The sequence below is a fragment of the Strigops habroptila genome, chromosome 3, assembly GCF_004027225.2.
Source record: "Strigops habroptila isolate Jane chromosome 3, bStrHab1.2.pri, whole genome shotgun sequence".
Classification (NCBI taxonomy): Eukaryota; Metazoa; Chordata; class Aves; order Psittaciformes; family Psittacidae; genus Strigops; species Strigops habroptila.
The window spans coordinates 64,854,430-64,872,759 of NC_044279.2; the positions used below are offsets into that span (position 1 = coordinate 64,854,430).

Sequence of the window (18,330 nt, forward strand, 5' to 3'; positions counted from 1 at the left end):
TCAGGCCGTGTCCTCCCCCCTTGGTCATTACAGGATAAGGAAGCCATTTTACTGTATTTTCTCAACCTTTAGCTTGTCCATCATTCCATGAGGAGGCTGCAGCAGAGAAAAGAGATAAACTGAGGGGGGAGGGTTGGTTCAGGCCATTAGAGCCTCTGCCGTAAGAAAAGAGACAGAAGGTACCTCTGCTTTTGAGGAGGATATTAGAAGGTCATGAAGAGGGGGGTGATGACACGGCTACGAGTCCAGGGAAAACAGAGCTGCAAAGTTTACGTAGGAATCCACGGGAGAAGGCTGTGGGCAACTGCCTGTTTTGCTTGTCTTTAAAGGCAGCTCTGAAAGAGGGTGGGGGAAACATCCAAGCACAGCGTAGACAGGGGAAGAAGAGGGAGTCTCCTGTGGGCTGGTGTGAGAAGGGCAGACAGACCATCTCTGGGGGCATGAGGGGATATGGCTGTTGCCAGATGTGCCTGCAGAAGAAATTGTAAGGTCCAGCCATGTGTAACACGCAAAATGGGAAGCTCCTAGTACAGTAACAGAGAAAGTATCAGCTCTTGAAGGGAAAATGACACTACTGGGCATTCAGCTAAAGCCTGCCTGCTTTAGCTGGGGGTTCGGCAGCCAGGCTGCTGGCAAACTCCCTCCCCGCTGGTTTAAAAATAAGCGCCTCAGCCTGTTGGACAAGCCTTCCTCGCAAAAATAAACACGGCAGCTCCGCCAGCCCGCCGGGAACACTCGCTGGGGCCCTCCACACGCTTTGGGGGCACCCCTTCAGCGGTGGGTACACCCTGGCCGGCGACACCAACCCTCGCTAGGTGCCACATCCCTGTGGCTGCCCAAACGCTTTCTGAACGCCAGGAGAACGCTGCAAAGCATGCGATCGGCGTTAGCGGGGCCAGCACCGCCGCCATCACCCCCATCTCCGCCTCCTCCGCCCTCAGGTGAGCGGCGGAGGCCACGCCCCCTCCCCGCGCGCCCGTGCCGCGGTGCGGAGGCGCCCCCTGCTGGACTCCGCTGACACCAAACTCGCAGAGAACCACAAACCAGGTTGGAAAGACATTTAAGAGCATCAAATCCAACGAGAAGGGAGAACGGTAGGTCGCACCTTTGAATACGATGCGGGGAAAACACCTCATTCCAGTGCTCTGCCACCCTCAACGTAAAGAAGTTCTTCTTCATGTTGAGGTGAAACTTGTTGTGTTTTAGTTTGTGGCCATTGCTCCTCGTCCCATCACTGGGCACCACTGAAAAGAGTCCGGCACCACCCTCCTGGCACCCGCCTTTGAGATATTGATATGTATTAATCAGATCCGCTCAGTCTGCTCTTCTCTAGACTAAACAGGCCCAGCTCCCGCAATCTCTCCTCAAAAGAAAGACCACTGATCATCCTTGTGGCCCTCTGCTGGACTCTCTCCAGTAGCTCCTTGTCTTTTTTGTAACTGAGGAGTCCAGAACTGGACACAGTACTCATCAGGGTCAAGTAGAGGGGGAGGAACCACCTCCCTCGATCTGCTGGCCACACTCCTCCCAATGCGCCACAGGATACAACCCATCCAGCTGGCAAGTGGTTGTATTGTTAAAAGGCTGTAAATGCAGGTCAGCCCAGTCTCCAGACAGAAATCACAGTAAATCAATTAAAATTTTTCTGTGCCAGGAGCAACCACCTTGGTGGATATGTGAAAAATGCCCAAAACCAGATGTTTGTCTTTGTCGTTCGTTTTAGAAAGTCTTTACCTCTCTCTCTGACTGTATTTTTCATCGCAGCCAAGGGACATGAGGGTTGGAGGTCCTCAGGTTGTAAGTGGGAGCATAACTAGTTGCAAAGGTGTGCTTCAAAGTAGCTGTAACTGGCTTCATCATACTAGCAGAAGCAGGTTTGAAGCCCAGCACTGCAGGGAACTAAATACTTCCAGTAATGTTTCCAAGGCCAGCATGAATTTTGCCAGAGCAGGAGGAGCTGCAAACACTTCTGAGAAATTAAAGAGGTCCCAGCAAGTTGAGGAAATTATGTAAAATAAACAGTAGGTAATTCACTTAAGGCAAAGGCACTTAAGGAGGAATAACCATCTGTGCAAATGCATAACCCTGCATTACCAGTGCTTTTACAGCTCTGCAGAAAGGGCTCTGGGTGTTAAAGTGGGTCAAAAATGAATGAAGGTTGGTGTTCATGGCAATGGAAGCATAAAACCAATTACGCTGTTTGTGTAATCGGTGTCTAAAGTCATACGTGTTAAACCTGCCGTATCACAGGAGTCAGGAGATCTTAAGCCTAGCCAGAAAGCAAACAAACACTGTTTCATCTCCATGGAGGTGAAATGAACCTTTTGCTTTCCGCAGGTCTGGAAGAGCCTCAGCTGAATTCAGTGTCAAGATTTCTGTCCCATGCTGCAGGAAAAGAGGAAGCCCCTGGGGCACAGCCCATCAGGCAGCAAGAAAAAGGCCAGAGTTCTAGAAAACTTCATGATCTGTGTGAAAAGATCAGCCTTGTTCGGACTTGTTTGGAGAAGAGAAGGCTCAGGAAAGACCTTATAGCAGCCTTCCAGTACCTAAAGTGAGACTACAGGAAAGCTTTTTACAAGGGCATGTAGAGACAGGACAAAGGGAAACAGCTTTAAACTGAAAGAGGGAAGCTTGAGATTAGACATTAGGAAGAAATTCTTCACTATGAGGGTGGTGAGGCGCTGGCACAGGTTGCCCAGAGAAGCTGTGGCTGCCCCATCCCTGGCTTGCTCAAGGCCAGGTTGGACGGGGCTTGGAGCAATCTGGTCTAGTGGAAGGTGTCCCTGCCCATGGCAGGGGGTTGGAATAGGTGATCTTTAAGATCCCTTCCAAGCCAAACCATTCTATAAGTCTATGAAAAAACAACACAAGACTTAGGTTTGCATAGAAAAGACTGTGTGAAGACCGGGCAGCAGCTGGCAGGGGTAAAAAGTTGCAGTGAAGAGGCTTCGCGTGGGCACTGTGGGCAGGGTAAGTTTTAACCACCGAGACTGGGACCAGGCTACGTTCTCTGGACACCTTTATAGCCATGATGCCTACACCACAAAGTTGCCATCATAAAACCGAGTCTCCCACCCTTTGCTTTTGTGAACAGGTCAGATAAACGCGGTGGAATCGCTTTGTAGGCGTCTAACCCTTTCACTCCCTCCTGCCCAAACCTCTCCCCATCAGTGTCTCTTCACACCTCTCCCACCGCGGGGCTGCTCGTACCCGTTTCCCCGGCGCACCCCCTTTCCTCTGCCATGTCAAGCCTCACCGCCTCGGCCCTGTTTCCAACACCTGCTTCTGCAACCACTCGCCACCTCCAGCTTCTCTCACAGATCTCCCCAAGACTTCCACCCGCTCCGCGGACACCCCGCGGCGAAGGCGGGCAGCCCTCTGCCACCCCCCGCTCCCCAGCTCCGCCCGCCCCGGTCCCGCCCCGCCGCGCCCCGCGCCTCGCTGGGAGCTGTAGTCCGGGAACTACGAACGGCGGCGTGCTCCGCCGCCGGCCCCGGGGCCGGGTGGAGCGGCGCGGCATGGCGCTGCGCGGCTGCCTGCGGGCTGGGCTGGGGCTGCTGCGCGCCGCGGCGCCTCGGGGACCGCCCGCCCGCGGGCGCTGCGCCGGGGGCCGGGTGAGCGGCGGCGCCGGGGGCGATAGGCCGGGCCCGCCGCCCGCGTCCTTGCTGTGGGCCGGGAAGGGCGCCGCGGGCCGGCTGCGGGGAGGGGGAGAGGAGAGGGAAGGGCTGCCGGCGGCGGGTGACCGTGCCCTCCGCTCGCCTTGCAGCCGCCGGCCTTTGGGTTCCTGTTCGACGTGGATGGGGTGCTGGTGCGGGGCAGCCAGGTGGTGCCCGCCGCCCGCCGGGCCTTCCAGAGGCTGGCGGACAGCAGCGGGCGGCTCCGGGTGCCCGTCGTCTTCCTGACCAACGCCGGCAACTGCCTGAGATCGGCTAAGGCCCAGGAGCTGTCCCAGGCGCTGGGGCTGCAGGTAACGGCGGCGGGCCGGGGGGCGACGCGGCTCCGCCGGTGGGTCACAGGGACCTCACGGCGCTGGGAAGCGGCTTCTTCACCGCTCCCCCGTTCAGCTGTCCCGGCTTTGGAGGGGAGCACCGGGAGGAGGAGAAGGAGGGATCTCCCCCAGGAGGGATGAAGGGCTGGGGGTGGCGGCGTCACCGAGCAACCGGCCGTGCCTCGGCCCGAGGGATGGAGGGAGGCCGGTAGCAGCATGGGGAAGGGAAGGGGATGCAATCCGTGCAAGGAAAAGTGGGGGAAAATCTTCCCAGCGGATCCTCCATCACCCTGTCCTCCCTCCTGCAGGTGTCTCCGGAGCAGGTGATCCTGTCCCACAGCCCTCTGCGCCTCTTCAGCCAGTTCCACCACAAGTGCATGCTGGTGGCTGGACAGGGGCCCGTGGAGGAGAACGCCCAGGAGTATCCTTTGCTGTGCATGCCTTGGGGTGCTCTGCGTGTCCACTGCGGCTTCCCAGCTAAATGCTGCTGCTTCCACCCTGCCCCTGGCACTTGCTCAGTCAGCTTGTACAAGCACAAGGAGATGGAGTCACAGTCTTACCTTAGGGGGAGGCAACCTCATGGAGAGGCCCGAATGCAGGCACTAACTGTTGATCTCCATCTTGGTCACCTCCTAGCTGTCCTTGGTCAGTGTTTGGCTTCTCACGCTGATGACCTGTTGTGTGATTGCTGTTCCTGTTGGTGAGATGTCACTGTGAGGACTTTATCAGCTTTGGATCTCTCTCACTTTTGAGATAAAATTGTGCTCCTTCCATTCCTTCATGGCAAAGTGCATTAGAGATCACTCGCAACTCTCACACAGCTAAGGCTTTCCCCCAGGAATCTGACAGGCACTGGAAGGAACCCAAATATCATTACAGTCAGAGAGTCAATCCCAGATGCATACTGCCTGGCTGAGACTAGAGCACAGCAGCTCTGACTAACCCCATGTCTGCGAGGAGGTCAGAACTGCCTGCGGGGTTTGCGACATCTCAGCCTGTGCACACAGTCACACCCTGTCCTTAGCATTTAACTTCCTTTGGTGCAAAACCTTGGCCTGTCTCAGTTTCCCAAGGCCAGTAGGGTGAGCTGAGGGTGAGGAGTTCTGCAAGCAAATGCAACTCATCCTTCACTTGTGTAGTTTTATCAGCACAGACCATTTTCTTTTCACCAGCTGAGCTGACCAGAGCTTCACTGATTCTGCTTCTGGCCAAGAAGCCTGACCAGCCCCCTGTGCTGCACCAGTATGAGAACCCTGGCCTTAAAAGGCTCCCAAAGCACATCTATTTGGCACAACCTCTGCTCTTTGCCTAATTCCAGGGATGGCTGATCACAAACTAAATCACCCCATTCTGGGTGTTTTTGTAACCTTTAGGGCCACCTGTAGGTTGAAGCACAGCATACAGTTTGGCTGAAGGCCACAAGGTTATGCTTTACCAGGTTAAATGACTGCTCTATTATTTGCACTTGTATTCCTTAATCCTGTAAATGCTTTTGCAATTAACTTAAAAAACCTCAGTCACTTAAAAAAAACAAGTAACAAAACCCAACAATGTCCACTACTTTCCTTAATGGTCTGAAATAGCCTGGGGTTCAAGCATGTGGTCACCATGGAGGCACTCAGGAAGGCATATCCCTTGTTAGACATGGTGGATCAGAGCCGGAGGCCAAAAGAACTGGTAATTTCCTGATGCATCAGTAGAGCGGGTGGGCTGCTGTGGAGGTGCTCATGGCATATGGCGTGGGTTGGAGAAGCTGCAAAGGCACTGAGTGGCTGTCTGCTGGTGGCTGACTTACGCAAGAGGCTGTGACCGATGCCGGGCAGCCAGCGTCTCTCTGCTCTTTCCAGTGTTGGCTCCTGCAGGAAGAGCAATGACTTTCCCCTCTCCTTTCTTATGCCATACTTGTCTTTCACTCCTGTTCCTTGCAGTAAGTTTGGTTTGGTTGGCATCTCCAGCTCCAAGACAGGAATGCAAAATCTGTGAAATCCAATCTGGGATGGGGGGGTGGGGAAAGTCTTTCTTTGGGATTCCAGGTGGCCTTGTCCTTCCTCTTTATGTGGCTGCCTTGGCAGGTTCAAAGGAAGCATTTATAATTTGTTTTGGAGATGGCATTAGGTTTTGCATTACTAACCTAGCCTTGTTTTTTTTTTTTCCTGGCAGCCTCCTCCAACCACTGGCTTCCCCGCTATAGAAGGTAAGCAATAGCCTTTGTTTACATACGAAAAGCAAGCAGAAATAACAGCAAGGCAAAGCCAGCTGGGCTGGGAGCTAACAATGTGCTGTCTGTATCCATCTGTATCCACAGGCTGCTTATTCAGAGGATACAGTCAGGAGGCAGCATCGCTGCCCTCGTGCAGCACGAAGCATGAGCTTGATAAGAGCAAAGCCAACTTTTCTCTGTGCCATGCTCCAATATCTGGGACCAGTGGCGCACATGGTGCAGTAACATACAGACTGGAGCCCTGGCACCAGCCATGTTCCAGCGGTAGCTGTATTAGCCAGGGTGTCTCAGCAGAGGAGTGTTTTTGCTAGCAGGTGGCTTTGGTAGTGGGTGCTATATGTGGCTGCTGTGAGTTTCCAAGCATCTCTTGAAATCTTCCAGGGGTGATTCTGTTTGGTGAGCCAGTGAGGTGGGAGACAAGCCTGCAGCTTATTACTGATGTACTCCTGAGCAATGGCAACCCTGATTCAGAGCTTCAAAATATACCATACCCCCATCTGCCTGTCCTTGCCTGCAACATGGATCTCCTGTGGATGGCTGAAGCCAAGATGCCCAGGTGAAAAGCATTTGTTTTAGCCTATTTTATACACCTCTCCTGCAGATGATCTTTTCTTACTACATTTTTTAGCATTTGACTGGTTTAAGTGTTTGACTGTATGGCATAATTAGCAGCAGAGATATGAAAACTGCATGAGAAACAAAGACTTAAACTTTCAAGAACCAAAACCCAGACCACTACCTGTGGAGGTGTGTGGGTAGATACCATGACCAGCCTAGACAGTGGCCTGGCTATAGCAGCTGGTCCTCCTCACTGAGGAGTGTTTGCTACTTCAGTGGTGTGACTGAGGATACTGATGACCTCCTTTCTGGAGCAGGATTGGCCATGGCACTTTCCTTCTCTGCTTAGAGAACATCTACAAGAAAGTGACAGGCCGGGAACTGAAGTATGAGGCCTTGATTGGCAAACCCAGCACAGTCACCTACCGCTATGCTGCATACTTGATACAACAGCAGGCAGAGAAACAGGGCTGGAAGGCTCCCATCCGACGCCTCTATGCAGTTGGGTAAGAGACTGTTTTCCCTGCTGTTTTCCTTAGGGGGGTACATACTGACCTCTCAAGTGTTTTTTATACCAAAATCCCCATGGCGCCTCTGGAGACTCACATCCTGGAAGAGAGGCTTGCTAGATTTTTGTACCCTACACTTTTAATAATTTGAAGGGCCCTGTCAGCCTAGCAGAGCTGTTTACTATAGGGTGCAGAGTGCATGTAGCATGACTGGGTTAAAGAAAAAGTTGAGACCAGATGTAGTATCATTAGCCCTAGTTAAGCCAAACACTTTGGAATCATAGGGAATACATTACAGTAATGGCTGAAACTGCTGTGGGTGCTTTGGACATGTCTTTTCCCCTTTGAAAGATGTTTGTGAAGCATGTGGCCTTCACCACAGCTGGACAGGACACACCAGTAGGTGGACTCCCTGGCCCAGTCTCGGTGATTCTCTTGATGTTACCAAACATCTTGCCTCCCTTCCTCCTTCAGTGCTGCCTTAATCCCAGTCTGCCAGAGCCTGAAATTGATGCATGGGCTAGTTTCTCATTTCTGTTTCACACTGTGACCTTATCCAGGGATAATCCTATGTCTGATGTCTATGGGGCAAACCTCTACAACAACTACCTCAAGACAGCTCACCAGAACCAGGTCCAAGCTGGGGTGAAGAGGAGCCCACAGGCAGCCAGTCCCCAAACTGAGGATCACTTCAAGCTGAGGAAGGACTGCAAAAATTCAGTGGAGAGTTGCGAGTCGATTCTGGTCTGCACTGGGGTCTACCGCCACAATGCAGATGTCCCTAGTAAAATGAAAGAGTGCACAATGGAGGCAGTGTTCCATGGCCATCGGGACTTCTGCTTTGACCCCAGCCTGGTGGAGGCATCTCACATAGTGCAGGACGTGAATGATGCTGTGCTGCTTGCTTTCAAGAAAGAGAACTGGAGCTAGGGTTAAGACAGGTGTGCCTGAATATCTACTGTCAGGGATTTTATGTACTGAAAAGAGAAGAGGGAAGGAGTGGGGAGAGACCTGGTGTGATCTTCTAATCTAGACAATATGAAAGAAAACTCCCTGTCTCAGCACTAAAAGCCCCTTGTTTTTAATCGATATTCATCTGCAATCCTGCCAGCTGCCAGCAGGCTTTCAACTGTGAACATACATTGCTGCCATCAGTAATTGAGCCATAATGGAAACAGGGTATAAGAAGGCGGCTTGTCCCAGTAATCCCAGTTTTGTTCAGCCATCAGAGTTCTTTCTTTACCACCCTTTGTGCATGAAGATCAGGCAAGCCCACCCTCCTCCTCATGATGTGTTTGAGGATGAAGCATTTCCCTGTGCAAGGAGCCACCATCAGCCAATGTACCATTTGTACAATGTACTATTCGTCCAGTCTGTGACGTGAGCACACCAGAAGCTGTGTTGTGGCATTGTGCCAAGGGAAGGCTTTAAGTCTTAACATTCTCCTTGTGAAGAATAAGTGCCTATGGACTTTAACAAATTCTGTTTGCTTGGGGATTTGCCACTGCATCACTGTCAGTCTGAAACAAAGTCCCATTTTGCAGTCCACTGGCAGCTATGGAGAGGCAGGGCCCCTCAAAGGAAGCTGCAGTAGTCAGAGCAACTTGCTGCAGTGCTGAGGGAAATGTTATATTGTTCCTTCCCCCCTATTTAGCATTCTGTGAACACTTCTGCCTTTTCACATCCCGCTAGGGAGCCAACAGCCTGCTCTCAATAGCAGAGGAAACCACCACGGAGTCTGAATTTCCAGAAGCAGCTTTGCCCAGAACTCAGCGCTGTAGCAAGAGGCTGTTTCGGCACACACCCTGACCCAAACTTTGCAAGGAACATCCCCCTGCTCCAGCTGGCACAGCTCCCAAAGAGGGGCTCCTCTTTGGAACAAGGGCCAACCATGAAGAGTCACGGCTCACCTTTAGTGCTTCCTTGCATGCAAGGATCGAGGAGGAGATCATCACGCCAGGATAGTACCTAAGCGCCAAATTCCCAGTCTTCATCTTTAAGAATAAATGTCTCCGTCCTTCATTTCCTTTCTTCCTCTCCTCTCTCATGTCATTTGCAGCTCAGGGATATCCCATACAGCCTGATCCCTGTTCCCTCCTCTTCCTTTAATGTGCAGGTAGAGTCCCCCTAACATGAATTAGCAGCTGGGACTTGCCTGCCTAGGAACATTTCCATATCCTTAACAACATGCACTGTCTGTTGCATCTGTTCTCCTAGTTCGGGCTATGCAGAGAAGGATCAAGACCTGTGTGACCTTAGGCAGTCCAAAGAAACTAAGCAAGGATTGCTTGAAAAACTCCATGTGAAAGACTGGCTCAGCAAGGAGTGTCTTAATTCCAGAGGAGCATTGTGATTTTAGAAGCATAGATCAGTCTGTGTATATGATGGAAAGCCTTTGGAGGCAACACAGCTGAGTTGGTGTTCCTAGTTACACTCTGCTCACACCACACAGAGATCAGAAATAAGTCTTTGCCTCCTCTTCCCTCCCTCCTGCTTTACCAGGCAGCTCCATACACAGGGTACGAACGAGATGTGAGTTGTTCTTCATTCAGATCTCAGCGTCCATGCACACTGACATTTTGCTTCAGCAACTCTCCATCCTCTCACTACTGATGTGCCTTCCTAGGAAGCTCACACTGCAGAGGCTCTGTTCTTATGTTATGCCAGGCTTTGCATATGGAGGGGACTGAATGTTCTGTCAGTGATGCAGGTAAAGAGGTCCTTCTCAGTGGCTTCTTTCTCTATACCTTATTTTCTGAATAGGAGCAGAAAAGTACTTCTTTGGGTGAATTTCCCTCCTGTAAAATCTATAGTAGGAAGCGGTCTCTTTCTCTCTTAGTACTAGCTAGGTTTTTTGTCTTAACAGGACAAGAATTGCTTGGCTGCTTCTAAAAGCAGCTGTAACATGAGGAACACAATCTTAGTTTTGAATCCTTTGCCTTTCTTTGGAAAGAAAAAGAAATTACCATTTCATCTGCTTGTACAAGACAAGGGCTTGTCTCCAATTTCCAGAAGAGTAAGTACAAGGAAGGACTTTGCATGTAACATATGGAAGGTCCTGTAGCTTTCAGAGTATCACAGTCAAAATTGTGCTGTGGACCCAGTGTGCAAGACCTTAAACTGGAAGTCCAAACCCCATTTATTCATAAACTAGGTCCAGTGCCCCTCAGCCTTACTTTTCAGAGGTGCAGTCCAGTGCAGAAAGAGGAATGCTCCCCTTCCTTGCAGTATTCGCTAACTTTCATGGGATTAATGAATGGTCTAGACCATGGAAATGGTCTTCTAGGCCATGATTACATAAACCTCAGAGAGCTGATTGCGGGCAGTAACTGCTAGCCACACCTTCAATATAGTAGGTACTTATCTACAGAAATACTAAGATCTGTCCATCTGTGTGTGCAGAGCTCTTTCTTGTTACTTGTTGAGACTCTGGTGCCAGTTATTTAAAAGCAAGGTGCTGCTGAACCAGTATTTCCTGAGGGGTGCAGTGCTGCCAAATCAGCTACCCCAAATGGAGTGAGGTACCCTGGCTGCTTCTCCAGTGATGGCAGTAGCTTTGTAGAAGCAACGTGAAGAAGAATTGTGAGAAATCACAAGCAATTTTTAATTTCATATCAGCACACACGCCACATCTCAGCCAGAAATGAGGTAGGTAGCAAGAGGAAGGAGGTAGCACCTCTTTCAAGAAAGGAAGAGGTTTGCATTTGCACAGACAGTGAGCCAGGCATCTCTGTCTTTGGAATAGCAGTGGAGGTGAGCTGACTGATGTGAATCTACTTCAGATTCCAAATCTGCTTTTAGCTCCAGATTTGGTTTTTTCCCCACCACGTTAGTGTTGAAACAGTGCTCTGGGAGTCTTAAAAATGTGTGGGAGGAACTTCAGTGATACGAAATTTAAGAAATGCTTTGCTTGCAAGTTGAAATTGGACAGAAGGGAGGAGGAGGAGGAATCTAGAAGAATCCTGTACCCTTTCCCCAGTTCTTACCAAGTAAGGTTGCATAAAAGGCTCTGCTGTTCATCTATGCACTATTTAATCAGATGGGCTACCCTTGGCCTGAGCAACATGGAGACCTTTCCCCTCTTCTCCTGCTCAGCTCCTTGGAACAGTGCACTTCACCCAAGTCACTGCCTAGGAATTGCATGGACACATGGATGGAGTAGGAAATTGGTTCTCTGGCTGTTGCTGGATACTGACTCGATTGTGGAAGATTTCTACAAACAAAAGTGCTTGCCAGGTCTCCTCTATTCTACAAGTTCTGTGCTAAAGTGCTGTGCAGGCTTCTAAGTTATTTGTGGTTCATTTATGGACATCTGTGGTTGCTAGAATTCAGTGAAGTCCTTTTTTCCTGGAATTGCAGCTTTCTGGAATTAGCTTCAAGTGTGGCTGCAACAGAACTTTCCTTTGTCTCATGTGTTGCACAGAAGTGGTATTTCTGAAGCTGTATTTCTCTCATTTGGAGCAAGCATACTTGTGTGCAGATTATGGGACCAAGCAGGAGAGGGATCTTCACTTGCTGATCCAATACCTTAGTATTTATATGGTTCACTGCCCTATACAACAAACATGGTGAAGACCTGATCCTAACAATCCCACCTTCCACAGATGGATAGGTGTTAGTCAAGTGTAAAGGGAATATGCAGTGAGGTAAGGCAACTGAGAATAGCAGGGAGGAACCGAAGGAGGGATAGACCTTGTTTTGGATATGAAGCAGAGAGCTTTTACGTCATGCAATATCATGGTGGCCAGAGAGGTCAATTCCTTTATTCCAGAGGACACATGCAACTACTAGCCTGGCATTCAGGGAGTCATATAACACTACTGTCCCCTTTATTCCAGTCTTAATGCTGGTGTGTCTTTTTCCCTCTAATAAATGGGTAGTGTTTTGGATTATATCACACACACTGTAGCAGAGTGATTACATATCAGAGAAATCACAAGCTGTGATTATTTTAGATTTCATATTAATTTTAACCTAGTTCCAGAGTTGCTCTTTTGATCTAGTGTATATATATATATAAAAAATAATAAAAGATGTTTTCTTTGAAATAAATTTTAACTTGCTGCATGTACATTTCATGAGTATTTATCCTGGTCTCTTCCACATCCATGCCTTAGAAGATTATCAGGACAAATTCTGTCTTTCATTCTGTTCATCAAGCAATTTTTGAGGAAATCACCCTGAAAGATACACCTCCAGCAATTCTTTTGACTGAGCCAAACTGTAATTCTCTGTAAACTCTACATCTGCTGTAGTTAGGTGAGATGAGTGCAATTTTGACCATTCCTACTCTGTGGCATGGGGCTAGGGTGGGGAGGACACATCACAAGCTACAACGCCCTGACTGACTGTTCACAGTCAAGATTAGTTTTGGGATGCCACCTGTGTATGAGATGCTTTCAGGGTAGGCATTTAGTTGTGACCTGACATAAACAAGCCACAAGGTAGATGCCATCACCTTAATCTGCTATTGCAGATGAAGAACAAGCCTAAGGGCATATGGAAAGCCATCTTTACCACTAGAAGCTTGCTTGGCTCTATGTTAAATAAGCCCTTTGTGATCCTATAAGAAACCCAATTTATGTGACAAGAGCCATACCATGGTACCTTCTGAAGAAGGTGAGTGGAGTTAGGGAGAGATATACTAACAGGCAACTTTCAGATTAGAACCAGAAGTTTCCACTTATTTCAGCAAATGAAAAATTAAAGATCTTACTAGGTAAAAACCAACAGCTTTAATGATCTAGAAACAGCCAATTCACTTGCATTGTTCTTATATTCTATCAGATGGTTTTCCATCTACAAAGTTCACAGCTCACAGGAGACACATTAGACAGCAAAACAAGTGTAATTCAGAGTCCCGAGAACTTGATGTTGAAAGTAACAATTGATAAAGCAGTAAAAGCAGTTTTGTACGGGCAGGACAAGGATTCCCATTCTCAGCAGAGAGAGGAATTGAATTGTATCCTACATCCTGGAGAAGTGACCTATGTCCCTGTCCTCTAATAAATAATAATAAAAAGCATTATTAACCAGCCTTCTCTTTTTATCCAGTACTCCAGTAGCTGGGGCACTCGTCCAAGATAGAGCTTACCAAGGTTTAGTTGGGCAGAAAGAGATCAAAACCTGAACCTCTCAGGTAAACACTTTTAATCACTAGACTATGGTCAAAGCAAAAGGGCAGCCTAGGGTTAAGGTATCCCTTGTAGGTGACAGCCTTAGCTGGAAGCTAGAGTCCCACATAAATCCTTAACCAACATAAGGAGCAGAGTTAAACATTGGCATAATGAAACACTGAAGAAGGAATGACTTGAAAAAGAATCAAGAGCCCTATTCAAGTTGGAGTTTGCTCCCAGGTGGATGGCATGAGAGTTGCCCACCAGAGTAAGCCCCAAGAACTGCTTAATCTATGGGTTCTGATGGGCATTGAACACAAGCTAAGCAGTTACCCGCTCACCCTGGTATAGAGCTTGTCCCTTTAGAGGTGTGCCCAAACCTTTCCTTTACCAAATCTACCTAACCTCAATTATAAAAACACAAATCTTATGGATTTTTGGAGCCACATAGTTAATTTGATGAAAATTGTGCACTTAAAGGCCTTTATAGATCCAATCTGCAACAGTTTAAAATCTCATACCAGCAAGGCAGCTACATCTTCTCTAGGAACCAAACTGTTCTATCAAGAAAGCACTTTTCTCTCATTCACTGTAATAAACCTGTTTCTCCCTTTCAGTCAGTTCAACTACTAAGAACTTTCATTTTGTCCTCAAGGTCAGTTCCAGTAGACACTGTGTGCTAAGACTGAGCAAGCACACACTATTAAGAGCAAACCCCAAATCATCTTCACTCTCCAAACTCTTACCCTGATACAAGCATGAAAAAAAAACCAAAAAACTTTGCATTTTATGCTGGTCTTGAAAGCTCTTTCAACTGAAATGTGATTGCAAGCAATAGATTGTTACTTTTATACCCTTTTGAACAGTATCTGCATTCCCCAAACCATAATACTGGATCAGCAGTTCAGTTACAAAGACTGCATTCAGAGGCACACAAACTGAGGCCTCTTTCAGTTTTGGTGCTGGCCAGGTGAAGCTCTTGTACGCTTACCTGTAACTTCAGCCCTGCCTGTTTGAATGGGTTAGATAAGGGCAGTACAAAGCGTGTGTCAGAGAATCCCAGAGCCTTCCCTTTCCCACACAAAAGGCATTTTAAGTACGGTTGGAGCAGATTATGCTCAAACTCACTGAGATCAGCTTTGCCTCCTTCCCTCCCACTGCTGCCAGTTTCTGACAGCTTACTGCAGGGTATAATTAGGGATTTAGTTTCTAGTCTTTCAGGCATATATTTGCCTCTTCCCCCCCCCCCCTTTCCCCAAGAAATTGAGTCATTATTATGTCTCCTTTTGAGCTTTACCCTCAAGAAAGTTTTACCTTTCCCCCAACAGGGGTATTTTTGATGGTACACTACTTGTTTCCACTAGTAGTGTAAACTAGAGTGGTAGCATTTTAGATATTCAGTGTGACTATTTCACAAAACTCTATTGTCTGCTGTTTGCCTTTAAATATATGTATATACACACATATCTGTGCATACATATAAATACTTAAAGAAGCCAAAAACATATGGGAGCTGCTGAAAAGTAGAAGCTATTTATAGTTTAGCCTTTTAATGTTTTAACAGTAATGGTTAAGCACTAACACTTCCAAGGACTGCACATTGCATTAAATAACTGGATCACTCGGGAAGCATCAACTTGTCATATCGCATCCTACAGTGTGCTACAAAAAGCTCTTCAGTGCTTTCTCAAGTAGAAGACATTTCTCCCCTCACTCCCATTTTAAGGTACAGGCACAATTTCTGCTTCCTTCCCCAGAAATAAGCTTTTTCCTTATTCTCACCTGCTTGTTTGGGTAGTGTTTGCCCTGCTGGAACCCATGCTTAGCCCAAGGAAGCCCTTCAGCTCTCACCTTCCTTTCCAATGCTCCCCCATCTCTGCTTATAGCTCCCCTTGCTCTGTAGCCACAGGTCCCTGTTCCCACCTGCCTACCTTGGATGCGGGGACCTTCCCAGCCTCAGCAGGGATCCTTTGGTCTCTGGAGAACCATTTCCACATGGTTGCTCTTGCCCTGCTCACACAGCCTCATCCCAGTAGGCCTGTATCCCCCAGGGTACAAGAGGTGCAAGCCCCTTCACCAAGTATGTGCTAGCCCAGGCAGGCCCCACTTAGCACCCAGGTGCTTCGCTTCTCCCCCTCCCTGGGCTAAGCTCACCACATCACCTGGCTGGTGTGTCAGAGCCCATTTCCCTAGGTGGAGGCCAGCTGCAGGTGACAGCCCATCCCTCACAAAGCCCATGGACCCCACTCCGATTGCACTTATCCCAGCAGACATCCCACCACATCAGTCTGGCAAGAAACACACCCAAACCTTTGTGAAATGAGTCTCTGGATTGAAAACAGAGAACACACAAGTGCCTGTGGGCAGACTGCCAGGGCAGTTAAGTGAGCATGTCTAGCCCGCGGTGCCCAGGGAAGCGCATTGCCCAGGAAACCTGGAGCACAAGAGCCAACGAGGCAAAGCCATCACCATCTGCTGCCCAGGTAGGGCAGGACCAACCCTCTCTGTGTGAGGGCTGTTGCCCTGGTCAGCCCAGATGGATGCTTGATTTTCACTCCACGTCCTCTTGTAGAAGTGGAAAACTTTCCCTGCAGTGGAATAGGTGAATGTGGTAGGAGCAGGACTGATTTAGCTAATCCTCGGGACTAGCTAAATTAACCATGCCAGTGACACAAGTGTTGGCTTACCCTGAGAGGGGTCAGGTGAATGAACTCACCTTAGATAAAGGCCAGGATCCTGAGGGTGAGAATGTGGGTTTACCCTTGATCACACACAATTACACTGCCATTTAACCCATGGAAACCAAATGAGGAGACACAGCTGGTGCCATTCACAAACCTTTGCTGCCACTCTGGGCCATCCTTAACTGGGCAGCTCCTGACACCAATCAAAGGGAGGTGGGGCTGGGCCCTGCTCGGACCTGAAAGAGCAATGCAGGTAGCAAACATTCTCCTTGGCCATGGCCTCAAGCCTCACACTCCCGATATAACAAAGGCCCTCCAACAGAGCTCTAAGCAAGGTGTTTGTGGTGTTGTACAAAAACTGTAGTTAAAGCAATTGTTTTTTAACTTTCACAGACAAGTGTGCCAAAGACTTGCCTGCAAAACACATAGTGCTCAGTGGCAGAGCCCAGGCACAGTGCTTTTGTCTCTGACAAAGCCCACACGCTTTGAGAGGCTGGAGAGCAAAGCAAACACGATGGGAGCGTATCTGGCAAGGAAAGTAGAGGCAGCTCACTGCTCGCTGTCTTCTTGCATCTTGAACAACCTCAGACTAAGCTGCTCAACGGAGAGTGGTGCTGCATTGCTTCTGTCACACAAAAGCTTGCCATTTTCCAGTGTTGGGTGGCTGTGGGCTGGCACTGCACCAAGCAATGCAGAGGGAAGAATGTAGCGCCTCTGAGGCACTGACATGGGATATGAGCTGTGGGAAGGGGGTCTGTGTGGTCCAGGGGATGCCAGAGCTGTGATGCCTTGGCCAAGTGCCTTGGACTAAATGCAGGCAGCACTGTGAGAGTGACACAAGTCTGCTGTGAGAGATCCTCAGGCTGCCATGCAGTCACCTGCAGGAAAATAAATGGCAGCATCCCTCTTTGGACTCACCTGATCTTAAACTTCTGAATCCCGGTGGTGCTTGTTACAGTGGCAAGGGTAGTGGTGCTGCCTGCTGCATCCTGGTCCCTCTGTGAGCACGTGCACAGGTGTCCTGCCTGTTCTGCCTGGGGCAAAGCCTCATGTCCTCAATCCCGGCACCAAGCAGGGATACACCAGGCCATTCACCACCCTCGAGGCCAGGCTGTTATTTTGAACACTCATAAGAAACATGTTTCTTATGATATGCTATTATTAATGACCTTCTTAAAATGAAGGATTTTTATTTGCTAATTGAAATGTAGAATTATAGAGAAAGGGCCCTTAGACTGCAAGAGAGCACATGCCTGTTCAGTCTCCTCTGACGCTATGTACCATGACAAGGTAAGTTAGAGGAAGGCAGTGAACACAAGTAGCACTGGTGTAAGGCTGAGTCTTGGCAGGTGCGTCCTAGCATTGAAAACACAATGTGAGTATAGCAGAAAATGGGTGTTCTCCATCCTAGCTGTGACCCACACTGCAGCCATCCAGGTTCTGGCAGCAGAGGTGCAGCAGCATGGACTTTAGAGCAGAATAGCAATCAGAGTGGGAGACCAGGGGAATGCCTGCATGTTGCTACCCCAGTTTAGAGGTTGCACCGCTTCAGTACTGTGCTTCCCAAGTAATGACATTAAAGCTTGCAAAGCCTCCAGTTATCTTTTCCCCCCTCTGTTTTGATCATGCTTTTAGAAAACTGATTTATCTGTGTTGCCTCACTGCAGTCTCCATTGACAGTAATGCTTTTGCTGTGATTCTTCTTCTTCCCCTGCATTTCCTCTTGATCATTGCTATGTGTCTGAAGAAATCTTCGTGTCAACCCCCTCAAGTTCACCCCTTCCCCTTCTCAAATATTTCTTTGTTTTGGGTTTAAGCATGAATTCTCGCAGTACCCCAGACTGATTTCTGCTGTTTGTTGTCAAGAGCAGCCAGTGACATTTACTGGAATAGGGCTCCTCAGGGAGCCTGCACCAACATGTATTAGACAGTTGTCACTGCTGTCCTGATGTCCTTTTCCAGTACTAAGCATCTGGGTTTCACTTAACCCCATGTGCTGATGAGCAGCATTCTCAAAATCAAGCTATTTTGGATCTTTATAACAGAGGACAGTTAATACAGACATTTGTGGGCACAGCTTATTCAGTATGCTTCATGTCATTGCCAGGCAGCACCTGGCTCATCACCGGTGGGCACAGCTAGGCATGAGGGACTGGTGATGCTGAGCACCAAGCCACTTTGGAATGTGCCAAGTCATTAGTGCTGGTCCTGTGGCAAATTCAGCCAGCCAAGTGCAATTCAAGGCCGTTATTAC

At 48.8% G+C, this 18,330-nt stretch overlaps 1 protein-coding gene across 1 annotated transcript; it reads left to right on the forward strand.

Annotated features, from left to right (window-relative positions):
- Positions 1-3,446: 3,446 nt before the first annotated feature.
- On the forward strand, positions 3,447-12,328 carry HDHD5 (haloacid dehalogenase like hydrolase domain containing 5). Its single transcript, XM_030480590.1, has 8 exons — positions 3,447-3,614; positions 3,767-3,967; positions 4,297-4,409; positions 5,572-5,665; positions 6,149-6,182; positions 6,591-6,765; positions 7,085-7,273; positions 7,837-12,328. Exons 1-8 carry the CDS (start codon positions 3,519-3,521, stop codon positions 8,204-8,206), a joined length of 1,272 nt encoding a protein of 423 aa, XP_030336450.1. The 5' UTR covers positions 3,447-3,518; the 3' UTR covers positions 8,207-12,328.
- The last annotated feature ends 6,002 nt before the right edge of the window (positions 12,329-18,330 follow it).

Coding starts and splice junctions, on each gene's coding strand:
- HDHD5 (XM_030480590.1), top strand. CDS start 3,519: ATGGCGCTGCGCGGCTGCCTGCGGGCTGGGCTGGGGCTGCTGCGCGCC. Junction 3,615..3,766: donor GGCGCTGCGCCGGGGGCCGG/GTGAGCGGCGGC, acceptor CTCGCCTTGCAG/CCGCCGGCCTTTGGGTTCCT. Junction 6,183..6,590: donor TGGCTTCCCCGCTATAGAAG/GTAAGCAATAGC, acceptor GAAATCTTCCAG/GGGTGATTCTGTTTGGTGAG.